The sequence below is a fragment of the Rhinolophus hipposideros genome (assembly GCF_964194185.1).
Source record: "Rhinolophus hipposideros genome assembly, chromosome: 11".
In the NCBI taxonomy this organism is placed as follows: Eukaryota; Metazoa; Chordata; class Mammalia; order Chiroptera; family Rhinolophidae; genus Rhinolophus; species Rhinolophus hipposideros.
This window is the reverse complement of record NC_138057.1, coordinates 67,467,697-67,490,447: the sequence shown is the minus strand read 5'-3', so window position 1 is coordinate 67,490,447 and position 22,751 is coordinate 67,467,697. Positions and strand designations below refer to the sequence as shown.

The following is a 22,751-nucleotide window of genomic DNA, read 5'->3' as shown; positions in this document are numbered from 1 at the left end:
GGGTATGTCTGAGGCTTTTGATCATGTTATTCCTGACTCTCCTATTCTCCAAATTAACAAGCCCGAGTCCTGACTCAGTTATCTATTTGTCCATTCACCAATCCATTCGACACGTAATCATGGGGCAATTATTGTATCAGGTCCTAACTGGTCATCCAGGGTACAGACCAGACATAGGCTACAACCTCTGACAAGAGACCGGCTATTCCCTAATTCTAGTGCCAGCCTTTCTGTTGACACAATGTAGATACAATAGGAGCTAATACTGTGCAATTTGAAAGACCTATTATTACCATACCTGCCTCCTTAGATTGCCCCTAGGATCACTACTGTGATTTGTTCTAATGCCATTCAGAGCCCCATGAACCTATTGAGAAAGAAATAGACCCATTTCTGGCATGCTACGTACAAGATCAAAGAATGTTATGTGCCTCACCTCTTTGAATTATTACAACTACGCTATGAGATGTGTTCTTCTGGTCCCATTTTACAGATGAGGAAAGAGAGACTCAGAGTGTTGTGCTGATTTGGCAAAGGTCATTTGACTTGAAATAACAAAAATAGGATTAGAACCCAGGCCTGTGACTCCAAAGCCAGGTGTTTAACAAAGGCTTTATTTTTTTCTATGGTACTTCTTGATAGAACCAATTTTTAATTTCCTTATATTGTTTATATACTCTGTTGGTTATAACAATATGGGAAACATGCTTAAGGGCCCATTTTTATGGGCCCTTAAGTTTACTTGACATTTTAAAGCGTACAAAGCATCTTAATTATTTCATTTGTTTCTCCCGGATCACTCTAAAGGAGGCATAACAGAAAGTATGCTTCTGTTCACACACATGGGGAAAGTGAGGCTCTGAGAGGGCAAAGAGTACCCGTCTGCTTCCCACTTTGTATCCAGAGTCCTCTGTATGGTGTCTAGAACATAAATACTCTGTAAACATTTGTTGAGTGGACTGATGGCTGGCTGGCTACATAGGAGAGAGAGAGAGAGAGAGGAGAGAGAGAAGAGAGAGAGAGAGAGAGAGAGAAGGAGAAGGAAAGAAGAAAGGAAAGAAGGATGAAAGGCCCGTGCTTGTGAGGATACCTGATTTAAGTAGATTTTGAATTCTCAAACCATCTTTATAATACTGGAGCAAAAGCCTCAACTTGGAGGCCGGAGTGGGCATCTTTGTGACATTGGGTCTTAAAGCCCCTTCTGCTTGCTTGCTGGCCCTCAATTTCTCCATATACATAGATGGGAGGTTGGCATCAATGATCACTACGTTTGGTTGTATAAAGTACGAGAAAAAGGAACAAGGAGTAAGGAAAGCACTGCTTAGCTGAGTGCTGGTGTGAATAAGCAGTGTGACCTGAGGCAAACTTCATCCTGTCTCTGGTGCCTTTGCTCAGCTGTGCAAGGAGAAGACTACAGTGAGATCACTTCGAGGGATTTTCTGGAAAACGTAGGGAAAAGACTCCTAAACTGGGGGTGATAAGAAATGAACTTTTGCCTTGATTTGTCACTAATGTATTACTGATCTTGGGCAAATTCCTCTTCACACACAACATTCATGGACTCTGGGCACTTTTTCCTTACCATATATATATAATTTTATATATATATATAAAATTACATTTCATGATTGCATTGGTATAAAGATTTATATAATCAAGAGTCTGGGTTCTTAATTGCATAGAAATCGGTATTATTATATTCACTTTTTTCCTTCTGATTTCAAAAGAAATCAAGTCATTTTTATGGGCCCTTAAAAAGCACTGTGGATTTCAGGCATTGTGCCAACGCTGACTAATGGATAAGTCAACTTTGGGTCCATCTCTGGACCTCAGATCCTCACCTGCAAAACAGCATCGGGTGGGAAAACTGACACCTGTAGCTAATCCAAGCAGCTCCGAGGGGTGGGGGAAAGTTCCTACATGGGCAAGCTAACTGATGTAAATTTCATAACTGACGCAGGCGCACAGCAAATAATGTAAAATCACACCCCAGACAGTGTGGGCTGAGCTCTGGAAACAAAAGCTCCTCTCTCTGGTGAGCCTGCCATCGTCTCATCCTGGCCCACACAGCCAGGGGTGAGCCTTTCAGGGAGAGAGATGACAAAGGGAGATAAGGAAGGGACAGGGCCAGACAGGCAGATCCCTACTTCACAGGACTGGTGCCATCCGGAATTACTCTTCTGTGCAGGGCGAGCAGCGATAGCTGATGGCTGCCGAGCGTCCAGTGTGTGCTAGAGGCTGTGCTAAGCTCTTGGCATGATTAACTCAGGTAACCTTCACAATAATCCAGGCGGGGAGAATTGCTATTCTCTCCATTTGACAGATGAGGAAACTGAGACTCAGAGAAGCCCAAATTACTTGCCCAGACCTGAGGGACAGAGGTGGGGTTCAAACCCAGGCAAGCAGACTCAAGAGTCCTTGTTCTTACCTTCTACCTTATGCTGCCCAGCCAGAGGAAAACTGACTACGTGAAGACAAGGGGCAGATTTTAATTATAAATAATAAATAAAGCATAATAGTAGTGAGTGTAAGCACAGCTACAAGCAAACAGAGCTCCTTGATTTGGACAAGAAGGCTCAGGGAAATTTTCCTGAATGAGGGACCTAAGAACTGAGCCTTGCACAAGGAACAGGAACTTGGTGGGGGGACCTGGGCCAAGACTTCTGTAGCAGAAGGTGTCGTATGAGCCAAGGTCAAGAGCTGTGACGTCTGCTCTTGATGTAACTGAAGGTGCCTAGGAATCAAGGGAAACAAAATAGCAAGAGCTGTCTGAGGCCAGATTGCAAAGGACTGAATGGCATGCCAAGAGACCTGAATTTTATTCCCTAGACTATGGGGAATCTTTGGTGGTTTTTCAGGAAGAGAGTCCATGGGTGTGGGGATCATTAGCTGGGGATTTCATGTTGCTGTTATTCATAGGGACACAGAACTCAAAGAACCAGGACTCATGCCTCAGGACTCCCTGTCTAGTGCTCACTGGCTAGATGGAGTCATTGAGCCTTAAGACTTATAATGAGAAGCATGGGACGTAAGCAAAATTTTGAAGAAAGATGGCTGATAGACTTCCAGTATTAATTTTCTGTTGTTTTACTATCCGCTAGAAAATTGTGAATTATGACTCAACTCAAAGGAGCCTCTTAAGGCTCTAGATGAATAAGCAGTATTTAGGTGCTCAGTGGGACTTCGGAATTTTAATTTTATTCCACCAAATGAAGGATGATCTAGCTCAGCCTTGAGCTTGGTCTCTAGTTGACCTTGATTAAATACCATCTACTTTCTGGGGCTTGGTTTCCCTATCTACTCAACTGGGAGAGGGTGGAGAGTGGATCTCTAAGTTCCTTTCCAACTCTGATAGTCTATCACGTAAACTCTTGAGGGGCAGCTATTGTATCTTCTTTGACCTCATACTCTGAATGCTGGGACCTGACACAAGGTAGACCCAACGAACAACTGCTGCATACATGGAACGAATTGAGCTTTTAACTCAGACTCCTGTGGAATCTTTAGGGGATTTTAAATGGAAAGTTTGGAAACGGTGATGATGTTTTAAACGACAAAAAAACACACATTAAAACAAGAAGATCAGTAACCAGACAAGCTAGTGTTTCCTTTCTGGCTATAAAAGACGTTGAGGAGCTGAAAGAGTCTGTAAGTCTTTTAGAGAAGACTGATGGGGAGGAGGTCAAGGGAGAAATGAAATGTGAAAAAGCATGGAGATGAGAATATGTGTTCTAGGAACACCAGATAATTCTATTTAATCAGAAGAATCCACGTAAGTCAGTGGTTCTCAACCAGTGAGCATTTAGTAATGTTTCTGCAGACATTTTTCTGCAGACATCACAACTAGGGAGGGGGAGTGCTATTGGCATCTAGTGGGTAGAAGCCAAGTAGGTTACTAAACATCTTACAGTGCACAAGGACAAACTCCCACGACAGAAAATCACCCATTTCAAAATGTAAGCAGTGTTGAGGTTGAGAAACCCTGATACGTATAAGGAACTAGGAAAGTTACAGAAAGAAACAAGGTTTGGGGAGAAAGTTGAATGTGAGGCTAAGGAATTCTGACCTGATCTAGAGAGTTTTGTGGAGGAACAGTTAGAATGTGAACTCTGGGGACTGATTCTACCATTACTGGCTGTGTGACCTTGGGCAAGTCACTTAACCTTCCAGTACCTCAGTTCTGCCATTAGGAAAACTGGGATTATCATAGTACCTATTTCAGAGGGTCATTGTGAGAAATAAAGAGTTAACGTGTGCAGTGTACTCAGAAGAGTGCCTGGCACATATTATGAGCTAAATATGTTTGTGATTATCATTACCACGCGTAGGTAAAAGGGGAGCTACAGTAGACTCAAGTTCAAGATGATGGCGTAAGAATTTCTGCAGCTGTTGATAATCCTAGAAAAATGGTCTACAGCTACACAATCATCATGGGACTATTATATCCACCCAATCAATAATCTTTCTTCAATCAGCTTCTGCTTCAAATGACACTGCAGGCTGGACACGTTTGGGTCTGTCTTGCTGTCTGCCAACAACCCTCTGTCTGGGCTCTGTTTTCCAGGTAGCCCCAGGCCAGAGCCAGCTTCCAACTGCCGCTCTAGCCCAGGCTCCTCACGGTTTTACAGAATAAATACAAGGAGGCAGAGGAAGCCAGGCATGGAGGCAGATGGAAAGACTGAAAGGCAGGGAGCCTTCCACGAAAGCTACTGCCCGTGATACACACTGTTTACAATGACTTCAAGGGCAGAGTTGGGGGCACGTTTGAGAGGCTTGTTTGAGCTTCTGATACTGTTCTCTCAGAGCCCTTGTTTGTAAACAGATATTTCTGCTGACACGGGGCTTTGGAAGGGCGGACAGAGTGGGGTAGGGAAGGGGAGGGTGTTGAAGAAAAAGGCAGGTTGTGTCCGCGAGTCTTAGCCCATGTGTTTGTTGTTGAGAATACAAAGACCTCACTGTATGAAATGAAAACGCTTGTTTTACAAGGCGAGTGGGAATATGATAGGTACATGTCGAAAATGCTTCGGAAACTGAAACAACCCCATGCCATGAGGACTTCCTGCTACATCATGCATCCAGGAGCACACATGGATCACGAAGGCTCAGAATTACTATATGAGGGATTTGGGGGTTGTGGGCAAAGACAGTCCCAGGAGCCATGTGGCTGTGGCTCCCTTCCCTGCTCGCTTTATGAAGACTGCACTTTCCCAAAGAGCCTGCTTCTATTTCAAGTTCTCTATTGGTTTCCCACCACCTGCTGACCTAAGGGTAGAAGCTGTTATTGATCTAAAATATTAGTTTTGATAAAGGAGTCTCCAGGAGTCTAGGCCCAGACTCAGAACACTACTGGGGATACTTATAATTATGGAACTATGCAGGCAGACCGCTTTCATTTTTCCAAAGTAGTTTGCCACTTCTGAAGTGGGGTTTTCACACCAGTATTCTAATAGAAGCAAAGGTTTCAAAGGGGGTTTCTCAGGGGATATTTTTCAAGGATTCACAGTGGCATAAGAGCAAGCATTGGAGTCTCCTAACTCTTGCCCCAGCCCTAGCACAGAGCCTGGTAAATGGAAGATTACATGGATGGAAGGGTAGAGGGAAGAGAGCACGGAGGGATGGAAGAGTGGAGAGATGAAAGGATCAATGGATGGATGGATGGATGGATGGATGGATGGATGGATGGATGAGAGGGAGGGAAGAAGGAATGAGGGGTGGAGGGGGGAAGAGAGCGGGTAGGTGGGTGTATGGTTGGATGGATGGAAGAGTGGATGAATATTTGGATTCATAGATTCGGGGTAAAATCCATAGTGAATAATTATGCTCAGGACCACCTCAGGCCACGTTTGAAGTGAACTTGCCAATTTTAAAAGTCAGAGAAACTCAGAGACCAGAGTTTGAATAAACAAAGTTGTAGATTATATTTCTAAGGAATAAACTAACTTGTCCTCAGAGGAAAAAAAGTCCCAAATTCTATTTACTCCAACAAGGGTACAGATGAAGGAAAGTGCAATTCCTCAGTCTGATATGACAATTCAACATCAACATTCTCATTTTCACAGATCTCCGAGAGTGTTCAGATTGGAGAGCTGGGAACAGGCTTCAGGAAATGACCTCTCATGCCCCCTGCTTTTCAGCACTTAAGTCATCATTTGGAGGCCACGGACCCCTTTAAGAAACTGATGAAAACTTTGGACCCTCTCCCCAGAAAAATATGCACAGTTTTTACACTAAATGTCTTGGGGATCACAAATCTCTTCAAGTCCTCCTCAACCAAAGAACAAGAAACACGCCCCCTCCGCTGCTCTGTTGATCTGAAATATAAATGCTAGCCAGGTATTTCAGTTGGTAGCAGTGATAGTCAAGAAAGGGACGGTAATGATATTCACCAAAATATTAAGTCACAACTAAAATAATAACATCAACAATCAATTCACACCGTGATCATGGTATAACTGAGATTCTACTCTTGTCCTCACCCCATATATTCTCCACATAGAGTCAGAGTGATCTGTGGAAAATATACAACAGACACTGTAACTTAACTTGTTTGCAACTTTTTGATAACTTTCTAATTCATTTAGATTAACCTCCAGATTCCAGGACCTGGGCTGCCTTCAGCTCCAGACACACACATCTCCAACTGGCTCGTACATCTGCTCCTTTAACATCCTGAAGTAAGCCTGTGTCACGGTCTACGGGCTTGTGCTCTCTCTCTCCCTCTCTCCCTGACCCTGTCTCTCCCAGCTCTCTCTTCCTCCTCCTCTCCCTCTCTCCTCCTTCTGTCTCTCTCCTTCTCTATCCCTCTCTCCTTCTTTTCTCTCTCATTTTCTCTCTCTTTCTCTCTCTTTCATTCCACCCTCTCCCCCTTCACTTACTGTCTTTCTCTCCTCACAAGAATATAGAGTCTGTGAGGGTAGGAGCCTGCTATCTCTGCTCACTGCTGCGTTTCTAAAGGTGCCAGGCACATATGATCCATTTGTTGACTATATGGAGACATAGAGGGCTTTTTGCTGTTGTCCCTACTTCACTGTGGGGTTCTGAACAAATCTGTTCCCCTCTTTGGACTTCAGCCTTCCCAGTTGTAAAAGGATATTTGGGTCTGATCCAACTACAGGGTCCAGTGATCTGAAATTTTGTGACCAAATTCAAGAGAGCTGGGCCCAAATCCCAGGACAATATGGCTGGATAGAAGAAATAGGATAACTGGGCTCTAGTCCCTGTCTGTCCCCAGTTTGGGATGAACTGGGGATCACTTCCTTGCTTCCTCTAGATGTCAGATTTTCCATTTGTGAACTGAGGACACTGGATCAGATGCACTTTATATTTACATCATGTATTCATCCATAATGAAATCCGCCCATAAATATTTGTGGAACTCCTGCGCTGTGCCAGGCCCTGGGAAGGGGTACTGAGCACAGCAGACGCGATTTCTGCCATTGTTCTGCTTTCATGTCCTATGGGAGGTCTCCACAGCACAGGTGAGTGGGGAGCATGGATGTGTCCTACACAGTTACACCGGGTTCTTCAGCAGCCCTCTCCAGGCATGGGGTTGGAGAAGCAGAGACGGAACCAGGGGAAAAGGACTTAAATACCATCAGAATGGTACACCAGTTCAGCAGAAAGGAAGGGAGTGAGAGGGATAGGGAAAAGTGGTAAGAATGTATCCAGGTAACTGGTCAGCTCAGAGACACCAGGGCCAGCCATATCTAATGGTTAATGCCACTCACAACCTGTTTGCTTTCACTGCCTGGCTCTTTCTAAGACCCATGATATCTTGTCTCAAAGCACCTTTCCTTCACAGCACCCACTTTCAGTCACCCTTTCTTCTCCCTATTTGGAGCCATCTCCAATTCATGTAACAAAGTTTACTGAGCCTGACCAGCTAGGCTGGTAATGTGCTAAAGGTAGGAATAAACCAGAGATAAAAACAGAAAGCGTCTGTGTTCCTAAGGGGCTTTTAGACAAGTGGGGAGAGACAAACAAGCTTGAAGGCAATCACAACAAAGTGGTAAAGGCAATGGGGGGAGGGATAGAAGGGATGATTGGAGTTGATTCAGACGGTGATGTCCTGAATTGTCCCATCATTTCCTACTCTCATCCTCCTACCCGGTTTCCCCGAAAATAAGACCTAGCCAGACCATCAGCTCTAATGTGTTTTTTGGAGCAAAAATGTATATGACCCGGTATTATATTATATTGACTCAGTATTATTTACGTGACATTACATTATACCTGATCTTATATTAAAATAAGACCAGGTCTTATATTAATTTTGGCTCCAAAAGACGCATTAGAGCTGATGGTCTGGCTAGGTCTTATTTTCGGGGAAATATGGAAAAAGCTACTCTGGGTCGATGTCCTCAGCCGAGATATGAATCAAAAAGTGTGTATTGTTCTGATTTGATCTACAGCTCTGCATTCTAGATGGCGTGCGTGATATACCCACATGTGATGGCACGCAGCCCACATGCGTACCCCTGCCGCCTGCTTCACGAACAACCCCCTAACCCTTCCAAGTGGAAGGGACCTCTTATGTCTCTGAAATCTCAGCACACTTTCTAGCCCCCATAATAGACACAGGTACTTAATGACAGTGTTTCTGCCTGTGTGCTTGCCCAGGACTCTTATTAATGGCTTAGTTATAGCGGTTACCATGAGGTCATGTATCTGTTTACCAGTCTGCTTCCGCCACGAGGACTGGGAGCCCCTCAAGGGATGGAACTGTGCCCTGTTCATCTGTTTAATCCCCATATCCTAGCTCAATGTATAATACACAAAGACATAAAGAATTCTCGATAACTAATTAAACGCATGGATGGGTGGATGGATAGAAAGATGGAAGGAAGATTTACCTCTGCTAACCTACTGCCATTTCCTACTGAACCTCAGAGAATGCCCAGGACAGAGGTTTGGCATGTTATGAAGTGCTTAAGGAAAGCAACTTAACAGCTGTATGATATTTTCACTAGTGTGAACCCGCAGATGTAACTGGCATCTCACACTGTAAAGGAAAACAAAGGGATCCAATGAAAAGAGCACTCCTTTAGGAGTCAAGAGATTTGAATTCTAGTTTCAATTTTGCTGTCAATTTGTTGCTTAAGCTTGCTTAGCTGAATTTAACAAGTTAACTTGCCTGGACCTCAGTTTCTCCATCTGTAGGCTGAGCAGATTTCCTAAAGCAGACTTTAACATCGTTCCAGCTTTAAAATTTGGGAAAGGGAGGAAGAAGACATTGTATTTGTTTTTAGCACATCAGACCTAAACTAATCAGCCCAGTGGGGCTCTTCTGTAAAGGATGTCCTCCGGAGAGCTTCCTGCTGCTTCTACGGAGGCTCTGTCAGCTCCAATGACAGCACACCACCCATCAGCCTTGTTACTCCAGAGCCATTCTCCTACTCAGAACCCTAGAGTTCTCGCAGCACAATCACCTACACACATCTCAGATTTGGCTCAGAATGGACCAGGGCCCTCCTCAGAGAGTGGCAACCTGTCTTCATTCAGCATGTTTGAGGGAACATGCCCCAGGCTCTGATTCCCCAAAGAGAAATCCGGAAATGGTTTTGGCAGAGAACATCTTTGAAATAAGTGTGTATCTCCCAATAGACTACTCAAAGTCGGGAAATGTTCTCATGGATGTAAATGGTCTTTTTGTTCAAAAGTTACCTGCAAATAAAATAAATTTTGCATATCACAGATTTCTTAGCCAATCTCTTAATGTCTATTCAAATTTTTTCTCCATCTCCCCTGCTCCTTCCTCCCTGTCTCCCTTCCTCCCTTTCCTTTTCCTTCTACAAACAATCTCTAAATGTTTGCTTTAGCCATGGGGGGCGCCATCATTCATTCATTCATTCATTCATTCATTCATTCATTCATTCAATTATCCTCTCATGGAACATTTATGGGACAACTGTTGCATTCCAAGCAATGCACTAGGCTCTGTGGATAGAGAAAAATAAAAATGTCCCAGATCTGAACCCCAATTCTACCCCCCTTTAGCTGTGGGGCCTTCAAGCGAGTCCTGTAACTTTCTAAATCTAATTCAGAGGACCCAGGAGAGTGCCAGCACATAGTAAGTGCTTATTATAAGCTAGCTGCTTGTATTACTGTTATTACTGTTGAGAATGCGTATTCTCCCGCAAGGGTATATCAACAGTGAATAGAGGATTCCAGATCCTGAGGTCACCACAAGGTATCACAAGATCTAGGGAAACAGATGAAAAGCCTCCCCGCCCCCCATCAAGAAGGAGTGAAGTGGATGAAAACCCAGGCAACAGATATAACTGCCTGGACACTCGAGGCCCAGAAAGAAACTGATAAGGGGGAGAAGGGGAAATCTGAGAGGAGAGCAAAGCTGAGGATTCTGTGCTGCAGTTCACACACAAAACAAATGCTTTGCAAACAGGCCAGGGGCTGAGGAGGGAAGACCAAGGCTAAAATGTGGCTTGGATTAGAAAGGCCAAAATGTGAGTTGAGGAGGCATTTAAATACACTGTCTCCTCCCCCCTCTGTTTTGGAAGACTGGATTTCTTTTCTGTTCCGACTTCTTTGCTCAAGGGGAAATGGAATTAACCACTGTGTAATGTTTTTGAGTGTGACGCACAGAGTAGGTCATGAGTTTTGGTTACGTAATGCAACATGCCTGAGGTTCCTGAGCTGTTTCTTCCAGGATCATTAGCTATTTAGCTGGTTCTCTTATATAGTCAGGCATTCATTAAGAGAAAATATATATAACTTCTCTATAAGCCAGGCACTGTGCTAGGCAATGGAGAACTTGACATGACCTCAAGTATGCACACCATTAAATGTGATATAAAGAATTCCAGGTCTTTTGATACTCATGTTTGGAGGATACAGTGCAGATGGATAAGGGAGGTGGGGAACCATTTATACTTGGAGAGGAATCAGGGAGGGCTTCTCAGAAGAGGGGAACCTTAAGCGGAATCTTGCAGAGGCTTAGGTGTTCTGTAAAATGGTTCATGGGGAACTAGGAGGCACCCTAAGTAAAGGAAATGATGTGGAAAAAAAAGCCTAACGAGTCTGGGGGTACTGCAAATAATTCCAGTGCTACTGAAGGGCCTCTAGCTAGAATCAAATTTGCATTTTAGAAAGACATGACTGTTAGATATTGAAGGCTAGGTTGAAGGGGGTACAGAGGTTGAGGTTCAGAGAAGTGAGGATTCCAATACTAGGGAAAGAGTCACAGCCAAAGATGAAGAGGGCCTGAGCGAAGAAGAGAGAAGACTGGATATAAATAGGAGGCAGGATAGATAGGAAGCAATGACTGATTGAATATGGTGAATGACGTATTATATCTTGAGTAGGTGACACTAGATGAGGACACAATGAATTTTAGAGGAAAGATGATTCAGCTTAGGCATGTTGACATTCCCAGTGGATATTTGCATCTATGGGTCTGGAGTCCAGCAGAGTCTGGAGATAAATGATCCTCATCAGCAGAGAGATGGAAATGATTCCATGGGGACGGGTGCGAAGTCAGGAGACAGGTAGAACGCGCTGTGCCTGACTCAGAAAACAGAGGCTCTTACGCAGCTTGGTCACGGATTTGGACAAACCACTTCTATCACCAACCTCAGGTCCTCATCTACGAAATGAATGGCTCACGTGTTTCTTATTCTCACACACCTTGGTTCTTTGGGCATGAATGTTACTTCATAGAACAGAATACAGTATGCGTTTATTTCTTATGTTTTCTGTCTGTGTACTTTGCACCTCTTAGAGCAAGGCCTACTTGCTTCTGATTGGCTTGTTATCATATCTTTCTCTGTTTTCTTACCAGCTTTTGTATCTGAAAGATCTCCAGTCTCATTGGAGGGAAATAACCCCTTCTATACACACACACATTTGTCATATTCTGCCCAGCCGCATTTCATGTTTGTAGAGCAACAGGAAGTAAGAACACATGGATTGGAAACAGATAAAGGAATGACTCCTTGACTACGAAGGTGACAGGTACAGGTTAGAGCACAAACTTCTTCAAGGCAAAAGGTTGGCCAGGGCTCTGCATTTAGTCACATGCACTGCCCCCGTCCCCACACCTGGATCCCAAGCTGTGACCTCCCCCCTCCTAGATTTTGTCTGTCTCCTCCAAAGGGGCTGGAACCTGGGACCTTCTCATGCTCCTGAAAATTGAAACCTCCTACTCTTCCAGATTCTACGAATCCTGGGTTTGTGGCAAATAATACTGGAAAACAAATTTTCTTTTTCTTCTTTGAAGAAAAATTTAAGTGGCCAAATAAATGTGGTACGTATAAGAGGTAGGAATAGAGAGAGAAAAGGGAGGTGACAGAGGGAGCAAGAGTACTTCACAGGTGATAGAACTGGGGATTCCAGGAAGGGAAACAGATTCACCAATGGCTACATACTCCAGAGTTTTACCATTTTAATTCCTGAAACGATCTGATTAAAATAAGAAGCAAGACTGAAAGGCCAGCGGCCTACTCTGATGTCCAGCAACTTGTCTAGAACGACCTTTGTATAGTAAGAAAGTATGACATTTGAGTACTCTAACCATTAGAGTGATCACTGGGAAAGTCACTCAGGGAGTTTTTCGAATATGCATGGCAGCTAATATTAGCAATATTATTAACGAAATGGTTTCCAGCTATTGGGGAAGTACCAATATTCCCTAAACAATGTCTTCAGTCAGTCTTTGACTAAAATTCTCCCCATTGGTACTTTGCTTTTTGAGTCCAGGCTTTTTGGGGAGATATTAAAGTATGTAGGTCTCTGGAAGAGTTACAGTCTAAGTTGTTACCAGTCAATGATACCTTAGCAAGAAGGAACACCATGTCCTTTTCTGAGAATGAGTGTTGCCAGGAGAGAGGAAGCAGAAAGCATGTGGGCACTTGGCCCCTGAGGGATACAGGCACAGACACCACCTAGTGGAGGAAAATGCACCAGAGGAGCAAGAAAAACAGAGCTAATGTCAACTTTGCACTTCTGTCTCAGGACAGTCCTGGCGAGGATTATCGACTCCTAAGAGATCTCTGCTAGGAAGTTCTCCAGGACAAAGAAAAACTCCCTCCCCTTGTTGTTCAGATGAGGAAAACGGGCCCCAAGACACAGAGAGAATTGCCCAAAGTCGCACAGCAAGCTAATGAATGACGTAATGGTCTAAAACTGACATCTCCTTGCTCCTCTGCACTGCTCTTCCTTCTCCAATATGCGGTGGTCTTCTCTCGATGGCCTTGGGTCTGCTCTTAGAACTCTTCCCCAGTGACACTGCTCAGGACCGCCTCCCCTGACCACCCTGTTTAAATTTTAATCCCCCTGCAACCCCACCCCCCACAGTGGTCCCTAGCATCCCTTCTCCACTTTTTCTTCATAAACATTCACCTGACATTAGGTAGTATATTTGCATATTCATGTATCCTCTGTCTTCACCTGTCCCTCCCACTTCCTTCCAATATAAACTCCCAAAGGTGGGGGCCTTTTCCTCTTCTGTTCCTTGCTCTGTACTCAGGGTCTAAAACTGTACCTGGCATGTAGCAGTCACTCAATAAATACTTAGGGAATGCTTGGGCAGGGATGGTCAAATTTTACTTTGTCCCTTGTTTTCTAGCTATACTTCATAGATTCTCTATAACGAGCATGCGTTGCTTTTGTAATACAAAACAATAAAAGTGTTTATTCTGTTTGTCTTTCATTTTAATGGTTGTTTTATGTTAAAATGATAGCAATACATCTTTCCTGAGTGGTGAAGGAGGGAGAGGCAATTCCAGGCTCTTCCAAAGGAGAGAAGTATGTCTAACTCACAGTGTGATTGAGAGAATTCAAAATAATGTGTGGCAAGGGTTGGACACACATAATACCAATATGAGTTAACGTTTACTGGGTGCTTACCCATGGTCTAGATTCCATTACTAAGCATTTTCCACATGGAGGCCCAGTTAATCTTCAAAACAACCCCATGAAGTAAGAGCCAGTCCTATCCGCATTTTACAGATGGGAAACGTGAAGCTTGGAGATATTAAGTAACTTGCCCAAGGTCATGCAACTGGCAGGTGGGAGAGTCAGGAAATCAAACTCAGGCAGTTTGACTCTTAGTCCGATGGTCAACCACTACAGAATACTTCCTTAGTAAATACATGCTTCTTTTCCCTGTTTCCTGATGGTGTCCACTCTTCCTGAGATTAGACTACTGCAGATCATTTCCCCCAGGGCTCTAGAAGGTTCTCGGAGGCTCCAAAGGCAATTGTAGATGGAGAGAAATAAGGAGCCATTAATGAAAAATGGAGGTATGTGGAAATGTGTGAGTGTGTGTGCGTGTGTATGTGTGTGTTCACAATATATTTTGTATTGTCCCAATGACTAGCAGATCCTAGGTGTTTCTTATGCACAGAACCAAGGATGTTACATGTGTCACAATGTGTGGGACAGGTCCATACAAAGAATGTTGTCACTCAAACGCTTCTTAGTGCCTAGTAAGGTTCTACCTGCCCCTCCTAAGGCTCCTCTACCTTTTCCTTCCCCTTAAGCTCTCCCAGGATGGTCAGTCACCTGCGTTTTCAGGTGTGCAGGGAAGAGAGGAGGTTTCCTAGTGTCTGAAGCCTAGACTGTGTTCTTTCAGTTCATCTCTGTGTGACCTGGGCAGAGTCCTGAACCCTCTCCAACTCACCGCCTTTGTATCTGGAAACCTATGAGCTCATCGAACACACAGGGACTGAAGACTTCAACTCCTCCTGTGGCTCTCAAACTCTTAAGTTTTAGAACTTTTTATTATGGAAATCTTCAGTCACACACAGAGGGACAGACAAAAATGGATTGAAGCCCGACCTTTCTGTCCCTTGGTTTTAACAACATTAACAGGTTGACAATCTTCTTTCATCTACAACCCCCCCCACCCCCAACTCCCTATTTTTTTCTGGAGAATTTTAAACAAATAAAACAGACATAACGTTATTTTACCCATAAATACTTCCGCATGCATTTCTAACAGATTGGATCATTAAAAATAGATAACACTACCACCACCAGTCCTGGCAAAATTAACAATAATTCCTAAATATCAGTCCCTTCCCATTCAAATTCTGTAATTAAGGAACTTGCACATTCCTTCAAATGGAACCTTGCAGACTCACAATTTAAGCAGAATAAGGTGAAGGGAAGGTGGGGGGAAGCAGACGCCTCCCCTTAAGCCTCTCCCTCGGGTCTCCACAAAACTGTGGGGCACAGTTTAAAAGTCCCTATTGTATCCCTAGCCTTCATTGTGCACCCTCAGAGCACTGAGGCCCAGAGAGAGGCAGTTAATTTGTCAAGGTCACACAGCAAATAAGTGGTAGGTTTTGGCAGATCGGTGAAGTCCAAACACCAAACGACCCCAGTGAGGTTACAGGTATGAAAAGCTTTGCGAACTCGGTCACGATTTATCATTTGCAGTGTGAATAATGATAACAAAGGCACATCGCAGGAATGACCTTGATGGCACAAATCCCTCACATCTCTCACCTTCTGGCTCCTCTTACTACTATTGCCATGTGGACTGAGTTCTGACCTTGGCCAAGAGCTCTGTCACCGTTGTCTCGCCTGGTTCCTGTGACAACCCATGGGGACACTGAGTGTAATCACACCTTAATCCCTCTCCCTCGAGGCCCCAGTAGTTGAATAAGAAGCCCCAAGTTACCAGCTCAGAGGAGGCCAAGCCTCCACTTGAACTCCGAGCTCCTGAGTTCGTTTCAGGTCTTAGAAGGAGCCAAGGGGCCAAGATCCACAAGTCAGTTCGCAATTGAGCATTTCCAGTAAGTGCATGAAGGCATGGTGCAGAACGTTCAGTGCATCGAGAAGAAAGATCAGGGGGCACTGAGGAAAAGAAAGTTACATCCCTGGGGAAGGGTGGCAGGTGAGGGGAAAAAGGCATGTGCTGAATTTCTGAGCACTTGGCCATAGGTAGACAAGGCACAAGCTGCCTGCCGAGGGAGGCCTCCTACCTGGGGTACCTAGGGTTTCCTCTCTTCCTCAAGTGAGAAGCCTGCAGCCATGCTGGTTTCAGAGTGATGGAAAAGTGTGTGTGTGGGGGGAGGGGGACGTTGAAGTAACAGGAACATGCCCCTGCCCCTTTCTGCAGGACTAGCCCAGAGCAAACTGGGAATGCCTCAGAGCTGAGCTTCCCTTTTTAATATTCCTTGTTCCTGCTCAGAGAGGATCCCCTCCCAAGAACCTGGAGAGATTCATTAAAAATCAGATGCATAGAACTCAGTGTGTTACGTTACCGTCCTACAGGAATGTCTGCACTTTAAAGGCAGCTCCAAAAGGAGAGGATGTGGCTTCACACACAGGAATAGCTCTGGAAAAGGGGAATGTCAGGGCCAGGGCACTTAGGGGGTTGGGGTCAGCAGGGAAACTGGGAATAGAAGAAGGCTCCTTCCTGGAGTTTGGCAACTCAGAATTGGGACAGCTAAATATCTCTCGAGGCTCAGCTACAAACCAGTTCAATAAGCAGGGAACAATGTTTCCCCTTTGGACCTCAGTTTTCCCACCTGCAGAATAGGGAGACATCAGCTTGGATCAGTGATTCTCCCCTTTGATGGTTCTTCCTCATTACCTGAGAAGACTTTGAAAACCACCAGTGCCCAGGCCAACCCCACACCCATGACCTCAGAATCCCTGGGATACAGCCTGGGTGTCAGGATGTTTTAAAAGCCAGTGATCCCAAGTGCTGCCAGGGATGGGAACTACTGGACCAAAGGATCTCCCCGGCTCCTTTGAGAGGGGACAATCTGTGAACATCGTTTGATTCTTAGCTCCTGTGTGACCCTGGTCTTCACTTTCCCTGTAGTTCAATGAGCTGCTTGCCCGAGTCCGCGTCCCGGTTGACCATACACAACCCACGCTCCTGAGCCCCACGGCTCTAGCCTCAAGTTTGCCTTCCTCTGTGTAGAAGGGTAAGGGAGATACAGTCCCCATCACCCCATCTGTCCACGTGAATGGCTGTTTGGGGGAACGTGGAAGTTGAAAGGCAGCTGGGGAAGGAGCAGGAGGCATGTGACAGTAGATCTGTGACCTGGACCCCACGGTGACCACCGTCTGGCTTCTGTTCCTGGGGATGCATGCTCCCCCTTGAGGCTACTGGTTTTCCTGTTTACAGGTCCTGTGGTCTGGACCTCCTCTGGCTTTTACCACGAAGGGGTCATCCAAGTAGGTCACAGAAGAGGAAATCTAAGTGCCAGGATGAGATGTGAGGAGGTCTAACTCTTCCCCAAGATACTGTCTATGCTATGTAGATAAACTCCCCAGCAACTCAAGAAGGGAAGCCCTAACAAGGCACAAAGGGGGCCACTTTCTGCCGGTCAGACTAGCAAACTGGGAAAGGAAATGTGGTTACATACTACATCCAGCTACTGTTGACTGAGGCCCTAATATGAGCTGAAACCACGCCAGGTACTTTCTGCACATTTATTTTATTGTAATATCCTGATCTCATTATGCCCATTTTACAGATGAGCAAACCAAGGGATAGAGAGATGACGTGACTTGATTAAAATCACATAGCAAGCAACTGGCAACAGACATTTCAAGCTTGGTCTGTCTGATAATTGGGCATTAAAGAAAAACAGGTCCGCTCCTTCAAATCCAGGGCTCCACGTGGGATCTACACATATTTTTTAACCTCTTTAGTCTGTAAATGGATGGTCAGCACGCAGAGAGGCAGAATGAGAACGTGCTGCAGCACGGCTAAGGAAGGGAAGGTGAGTCATTTCTTCTCTCTCCGAGAAGACTGCTGAAGACACTTGGGTCTCAAGTTCACGTCTGCGCTCTGCCCATCCAAAGGCCTGCGGGACTTTGGACTAGGTCACTCCCACTCTTCGCGACTCTGTTTCCTCATTTGTAATATAGAGGTGATGATTCCCAGGTCCCAGGTGGCCGTAAAGGTGAAATGTGCAGGCACAAAGCAAGCACCTAGCACAGGGTCCGGCACCTTGGAGGCACCCAGGAAAAGTTGGTTTCCTTCCTGCCTTTAAGTATCCTCAGACCATAAAGTCAAGACTGAGACGGTTGGGAAATCATGTGCGTTAATAAGAGTGAAGTTTATTGAGCACTTACTATACACCAAATCCTATTCTGAGCACTTGCCACATAGGAGCTCATTTTATGGATAGGTACTCATCCTATCCTGACTTTGTAGATAAGGAAACTGAAGCCCAGAGGAGTCAACTAGCTGTCCAAGGTCACACAGCCAGTTAGGGGCACAGATGGATCCCCACTTAGGTAACCTGACTACTAAAACTGGCTTCTAACTATTGCAATATTCCAGACCCCAAGTATGACTACCAATGTTGGGGGAAAATGGTGTCAATGCAATGTTCCTTGAAACCTAGCCTTCCGTTACAGCAATCCTGAAGTTGGAAAAATGCAGGTACTCTTTTTTTGGGGGGGTTGGGTAGGTACTAGGTAGTAGGGGCTATAGAGAAGAGGGGGGAAAAGACCCTTCTGAGTAGTCAGCGAAATCAACAGTCCAACATTTAGAACCAAAGAAGAAGGCATGGCAAGAGGACGTGCTGGATGGGGTTCAGGTAAATCCCTTCCTCCTTCTGAGTGGGGATGCTGGATCACTAAGGGAGGGGGTGGGAGGGGGCAGCCCTTGTGGGGTCCACACTTCACTTATCTACAGGTCAGGAGAAACTTTAACCAGCTTAACTGCTGCGCAGAGCCTCTGCTCCATGGAGCAAAGTGAGTCTATTGTTTTCTTTTTCTTCTTTCTCTTTCAAACTGGAGGGCACTGAGGGATGGGATGCTTGCGGATGAGGGGCAGGGGTCTGGACCCTGCTTGGTATGGTACAAAATCAAAGGGATGTGTCAGAAAGCCCCCACCCAGGACTTGAAAGAGAGCCCAAATCGCTGTGCATGCAGCCTGAAGGCTGTGCCTGGGTGGTGGATCTGTGAGGGGCGAGAGGTAATGGTGTTTATTAGACATGTTCTCTCAGGGGTATTAGGGGTAAAGCCTGGAAGTCAGGATGCCTGGGATTAAATCCTATTTTCTGCCTTTGAGGATCTGTGTCATCCAGCACATTCCCTTCCTTTTTCCTTGTCTCTGTTTCCGTTTCAGCCAAAGAGTGAACTGGTCTGGGTAACCTCCCAGGACTCTTATCCCAATAGCCTTAAAGGATTCTTCAATCCAAAAGACCACCCATTGTTGGTGGGTCATGTGGAGAATCCTCCACACAGGCACTTTCCAACTTTAGCTTTGTTTTTGCTTGTACTAGCCTTTCCTTTTATGTTTATAAATATATATATGTGTATATATATATATTCACATAAATATATATGTGTGTGTCCATATATATGTGTCCATATATATGTATACACATACACACACACACACACACACACATATATATTTTTTCTTCTTCCCTTTTGGAAAAATAAAAGGCACATTTGCTGAGCTTCAGAAGCAAACTGCTCCTTCATTCCTTCCCTCTGCCTCTCCAAGCGCCTGTCTGAACTGGTGTCAGTGAAGTTTGAACCAGGGCAGAAATAGCATCCCGGACGGATCTGGGAGCACAGCCCGCCTACCAGGAGCGGCAAGGCCTGCCTCTGCCAGACGACAGACCCGGTTAACAGCACCGTAAAATTAGACCTTTACGAAGCCCAATTGAATACTGCAGCAAAGAGTGATGTAAGGTAGCCTGGCCTGACAGCAAGACAGCAACCCTCTGCCTGAAATAGCAGCGTGGTCCCTGCTGAGAGATGCCTGCTCTCTCAAGATAGGTGACCAGGGATTCCTACAAAAGTGGCGACGCCCAGATGAACAGAGCCACCAGAGGTCAGGCAGCAAACTGGGCACCCGAGGTCACAGGCAGTGGGAGGGCATGGCCTGGCACCAGCATCCCTGCTGCCCACCTCATTCCTGCTTCTCCTAGCCCAAACTTAAACGAAGGAAGAAGCTGAAAAAGTGCTTCTGCAAAGAACCTCTGTTTGCTTTTTAATTCAAGGAAAAGCAGGTTCTTTTTAGTCCAACAGTCTCTACCGTATGGAGGATACGCAGAATGAGTCTTTGCTGGCTCAGGGCCAGGTGTTTACACACCACCAAATCTGGCTCAGACTCAACTAGGGGAGGGAAAAAAAAAATCCACCAGTATCCTCCGGAGGAAAGCTCCTGGCTTTCTGGTGCTACACGACAGCAGTGCCTTTTTTTTTTTTTTCTTTTTGAGAGGAATGTTATTTCCACACATAAAATGGACCAGGCATTTTATACAAGCAATAATAACCTAGCGTCCCCCATCCAATTAAAGTATTTTACTGCACAATCTTTGTGTGAGAGAATGAATTGAGTGCTCAAGAAAACGCGTGTGAAGAGAGGTTCCTTGTCTGAATTACAGACATTTATAAAGCAGGCTCCTGTGGAATCCCAGGTGTTTTACATATATGTATATGTACATACATATACATTTGTAAATGCATTTACTACTTTTTCATTGATGAGACCTATACATCCCAGGGCTTTCCTCTCTGGAGGGGAAGCCTTCCAAATCACTGGTTACAACAGGTAAACACTAGGAAAATACAGATCTACTCATTTTTTTTTAAATCATCTCCAAGCAACAGTCATTGTGCTTTTCCTATGTTCCGCAAGAGAAGTAAACATACCACAGCCCTGAATTATCATCATCATTATTATTATGAATAACATCACTCCTTTACCCTTTATTACACCCAGCTCTGGGTGAATAGGGTTTGGGAGCTAAAAGTGAGCTCAGTTTCCCTCTCCTTCCTGGGGGGCGGGGGTAGCATGTGATGACATCAGATGTGGAGGAAAGTCACTTTCTTGCTCTAGGTTTGGTAAGGAAGAGAGGGAGCTTTGGGGGCACATTCTTGGTATAGCAGCAGAGTTTGGGTCCCCCGAAATGGACTTCATGTAAATAAGACAGAGTTGGCGCAACACTGGAGAAAGTCTACGCCAAGACAGAAAGGAGCAGAACTGCGGAAGAGCTCAGAGTTTTTCCCTCTAAGAAAGTATGTGTGTGACGGGGTGGGATCCCAAAATGCTTCCCCACGTTCCTGGTTGCAGGGAAGTGGGAAGCCCTACTCTCACTTTAAGATATCCTAGGACATGGCACGATTGTGCAGGAAGGGAATCTCCCAGCCAGAAGATGCAAAGAAGGCAAAACTTTCCTTCTCTCCTCCAGCGCAGTCCCCCTCCCCGTGCCCCCCAGTTTTATTAAAGGCATTGCCACAAATTCATTTAGAGGGGGGGAAATGGATGTTGGAGCATTTCTAAGGTTTGCAACCCTCGCAAAGTGTCCGGTTTCACTATGGGCTTTGCTCTGGAACAGCGAAGGGGAGAGAGAGGGAGGGTGAGGAGGGAGAACTCAATTTCATTACGGGCTATAAAAGTCCCAAATGAGAAAAGCGCCCCATTCCGAAGCTGAGTTGGGGAAGACTGGCGGGGTGTGCGTTAGGAAGGTCTTGCCCCAGCCCCGAGTGACAACCAACAGGCTTTAAAAGCAAGGACATGAGATGGCTGTGTGTGTGTGTGTGTGTGTGTGTGTGTGTGCGCGCGCTCCCGCGCGCCCGCGTGTGTGTTTGGCTGGGAGGAAGGGGGTGAATCCCAGAGGCAGATATCAAGCAGAGAGCAACTTTGGGGCACTTCAAGGACTCGTAAGTCTAGGAGATCATAGCAACCTCGTCCTTACAAGCTTTCAGGGTAAGGGGGTCAAGTGAAGGGGGGTCATTTCCATTAAAAAGTCCAAGAAATCAACAGTCTCCTAGCCTCTTTTCACATGCATCTCAATTGAGTCATCCTTCCCTCCATCCCAGAAGGAGACAGTACTTCTGACCATCCCTAACACGGTTTGCATGTATGACGCCCCTCGGACCAGCCTTTACTGATTGCGGACTCCGGCCCGCCAGGAGCGCTCCCTGCGCTCTTCCCGGGGGCTGAAGTAGCGATGCCTTCCGAGAGCGCCCATTCCGCAGATGGGGCAAAGTGAGTCTTAAAGCTCGGGTGCCGCCTCGCCTGTGGCGGGGCGGCTTCCGCAGAGACACACCCGCCAGCCCGGGACCAGCCCGCCACCCGCGCCCAAGCACCCGCGCGCCCCTGGGGACGCCGGGTCGGTGCAGCGCCCGCTCCGGCGCCCTCGCCTACCTGTGATCACTGCCGGAGACCGCTGGCCGCCCTCCGCTCGCAGCCACACTTGCAGCGTGAACGCGTCCCGGGGCAGCTCGAGGTCGGCCCGGAGGCGCAGCTGCTCGCCTCGCCCGCTGAAATAGAGCGCCCGGCTCGGCGGGCTCGGCTCCTCGGCGGCGCCCCTCGCCTCCCGCTGCTGCCGCCGCCGGGGGACGCGCACGGCTTCCCAGGCACCGCCCGGCGGCGGCGGCGGCGGCGAGGCGCGGCGGCCGCGGGCCGCCCGGGTGGCGCAGGTGGCCGGGCCAGCGGCGGGGCGCGGGGGACGGCCGGCCCGCGGGTCTCTCCGGGCCCGGCGGGGGCGCTCGGCCAGCCCGCAGCCCAGCGCGGCGCTCAGCAGCCCCAGGCGCAGCACCCAACTCCAGAGCCGCATGTCCGACGGTCCCCCCCGCCCCCCCTTCGCCCCTGCACCGCCGCCCGGAGCTGCCAGCTTTGGGAGCCTCCGCACCTCGACTTTCTTCGCTTCTTCACCTCTTGGGCGAGCCCCCCCTTCCACTTGCTTTTTTCTTTTCTTTCTCGCTTTCCTCCTCAAGGTGTGTGCTCCACTCCCCCCACCTTTGAAAAATACAACCCAACTCCTCCTGGCTGGCAATTAATTTCTCTCCCCTCT

General features: G+C 46.4%; 1 protein-coding gene across 1 annotated transcript in view; it reads right to left on the bottom strand.

The window, feature by feature from the left end:
- PAPPA (pappalysin 1) overlaps positions 1 to 22,514 on the bottom strand; it is a gene marked incomplete at its 5' end in the record, with an annotated part of 228,179 nt that extends 205,665 nt beyond the window's left edge. Inside the window, one exon of the mRNA XM_081066643.1 lies at positions 22,103 to 22,514. Coding sequence (XP_080922769.1) covers positions 22,103 to 22,514 — 412 coding nt within the window. The remainder of the gene's footprint in view (positions 1 to 22,102) is intronic.
- Positions 22,515 to 22,751: the final 237 nt, after the last annotated feature.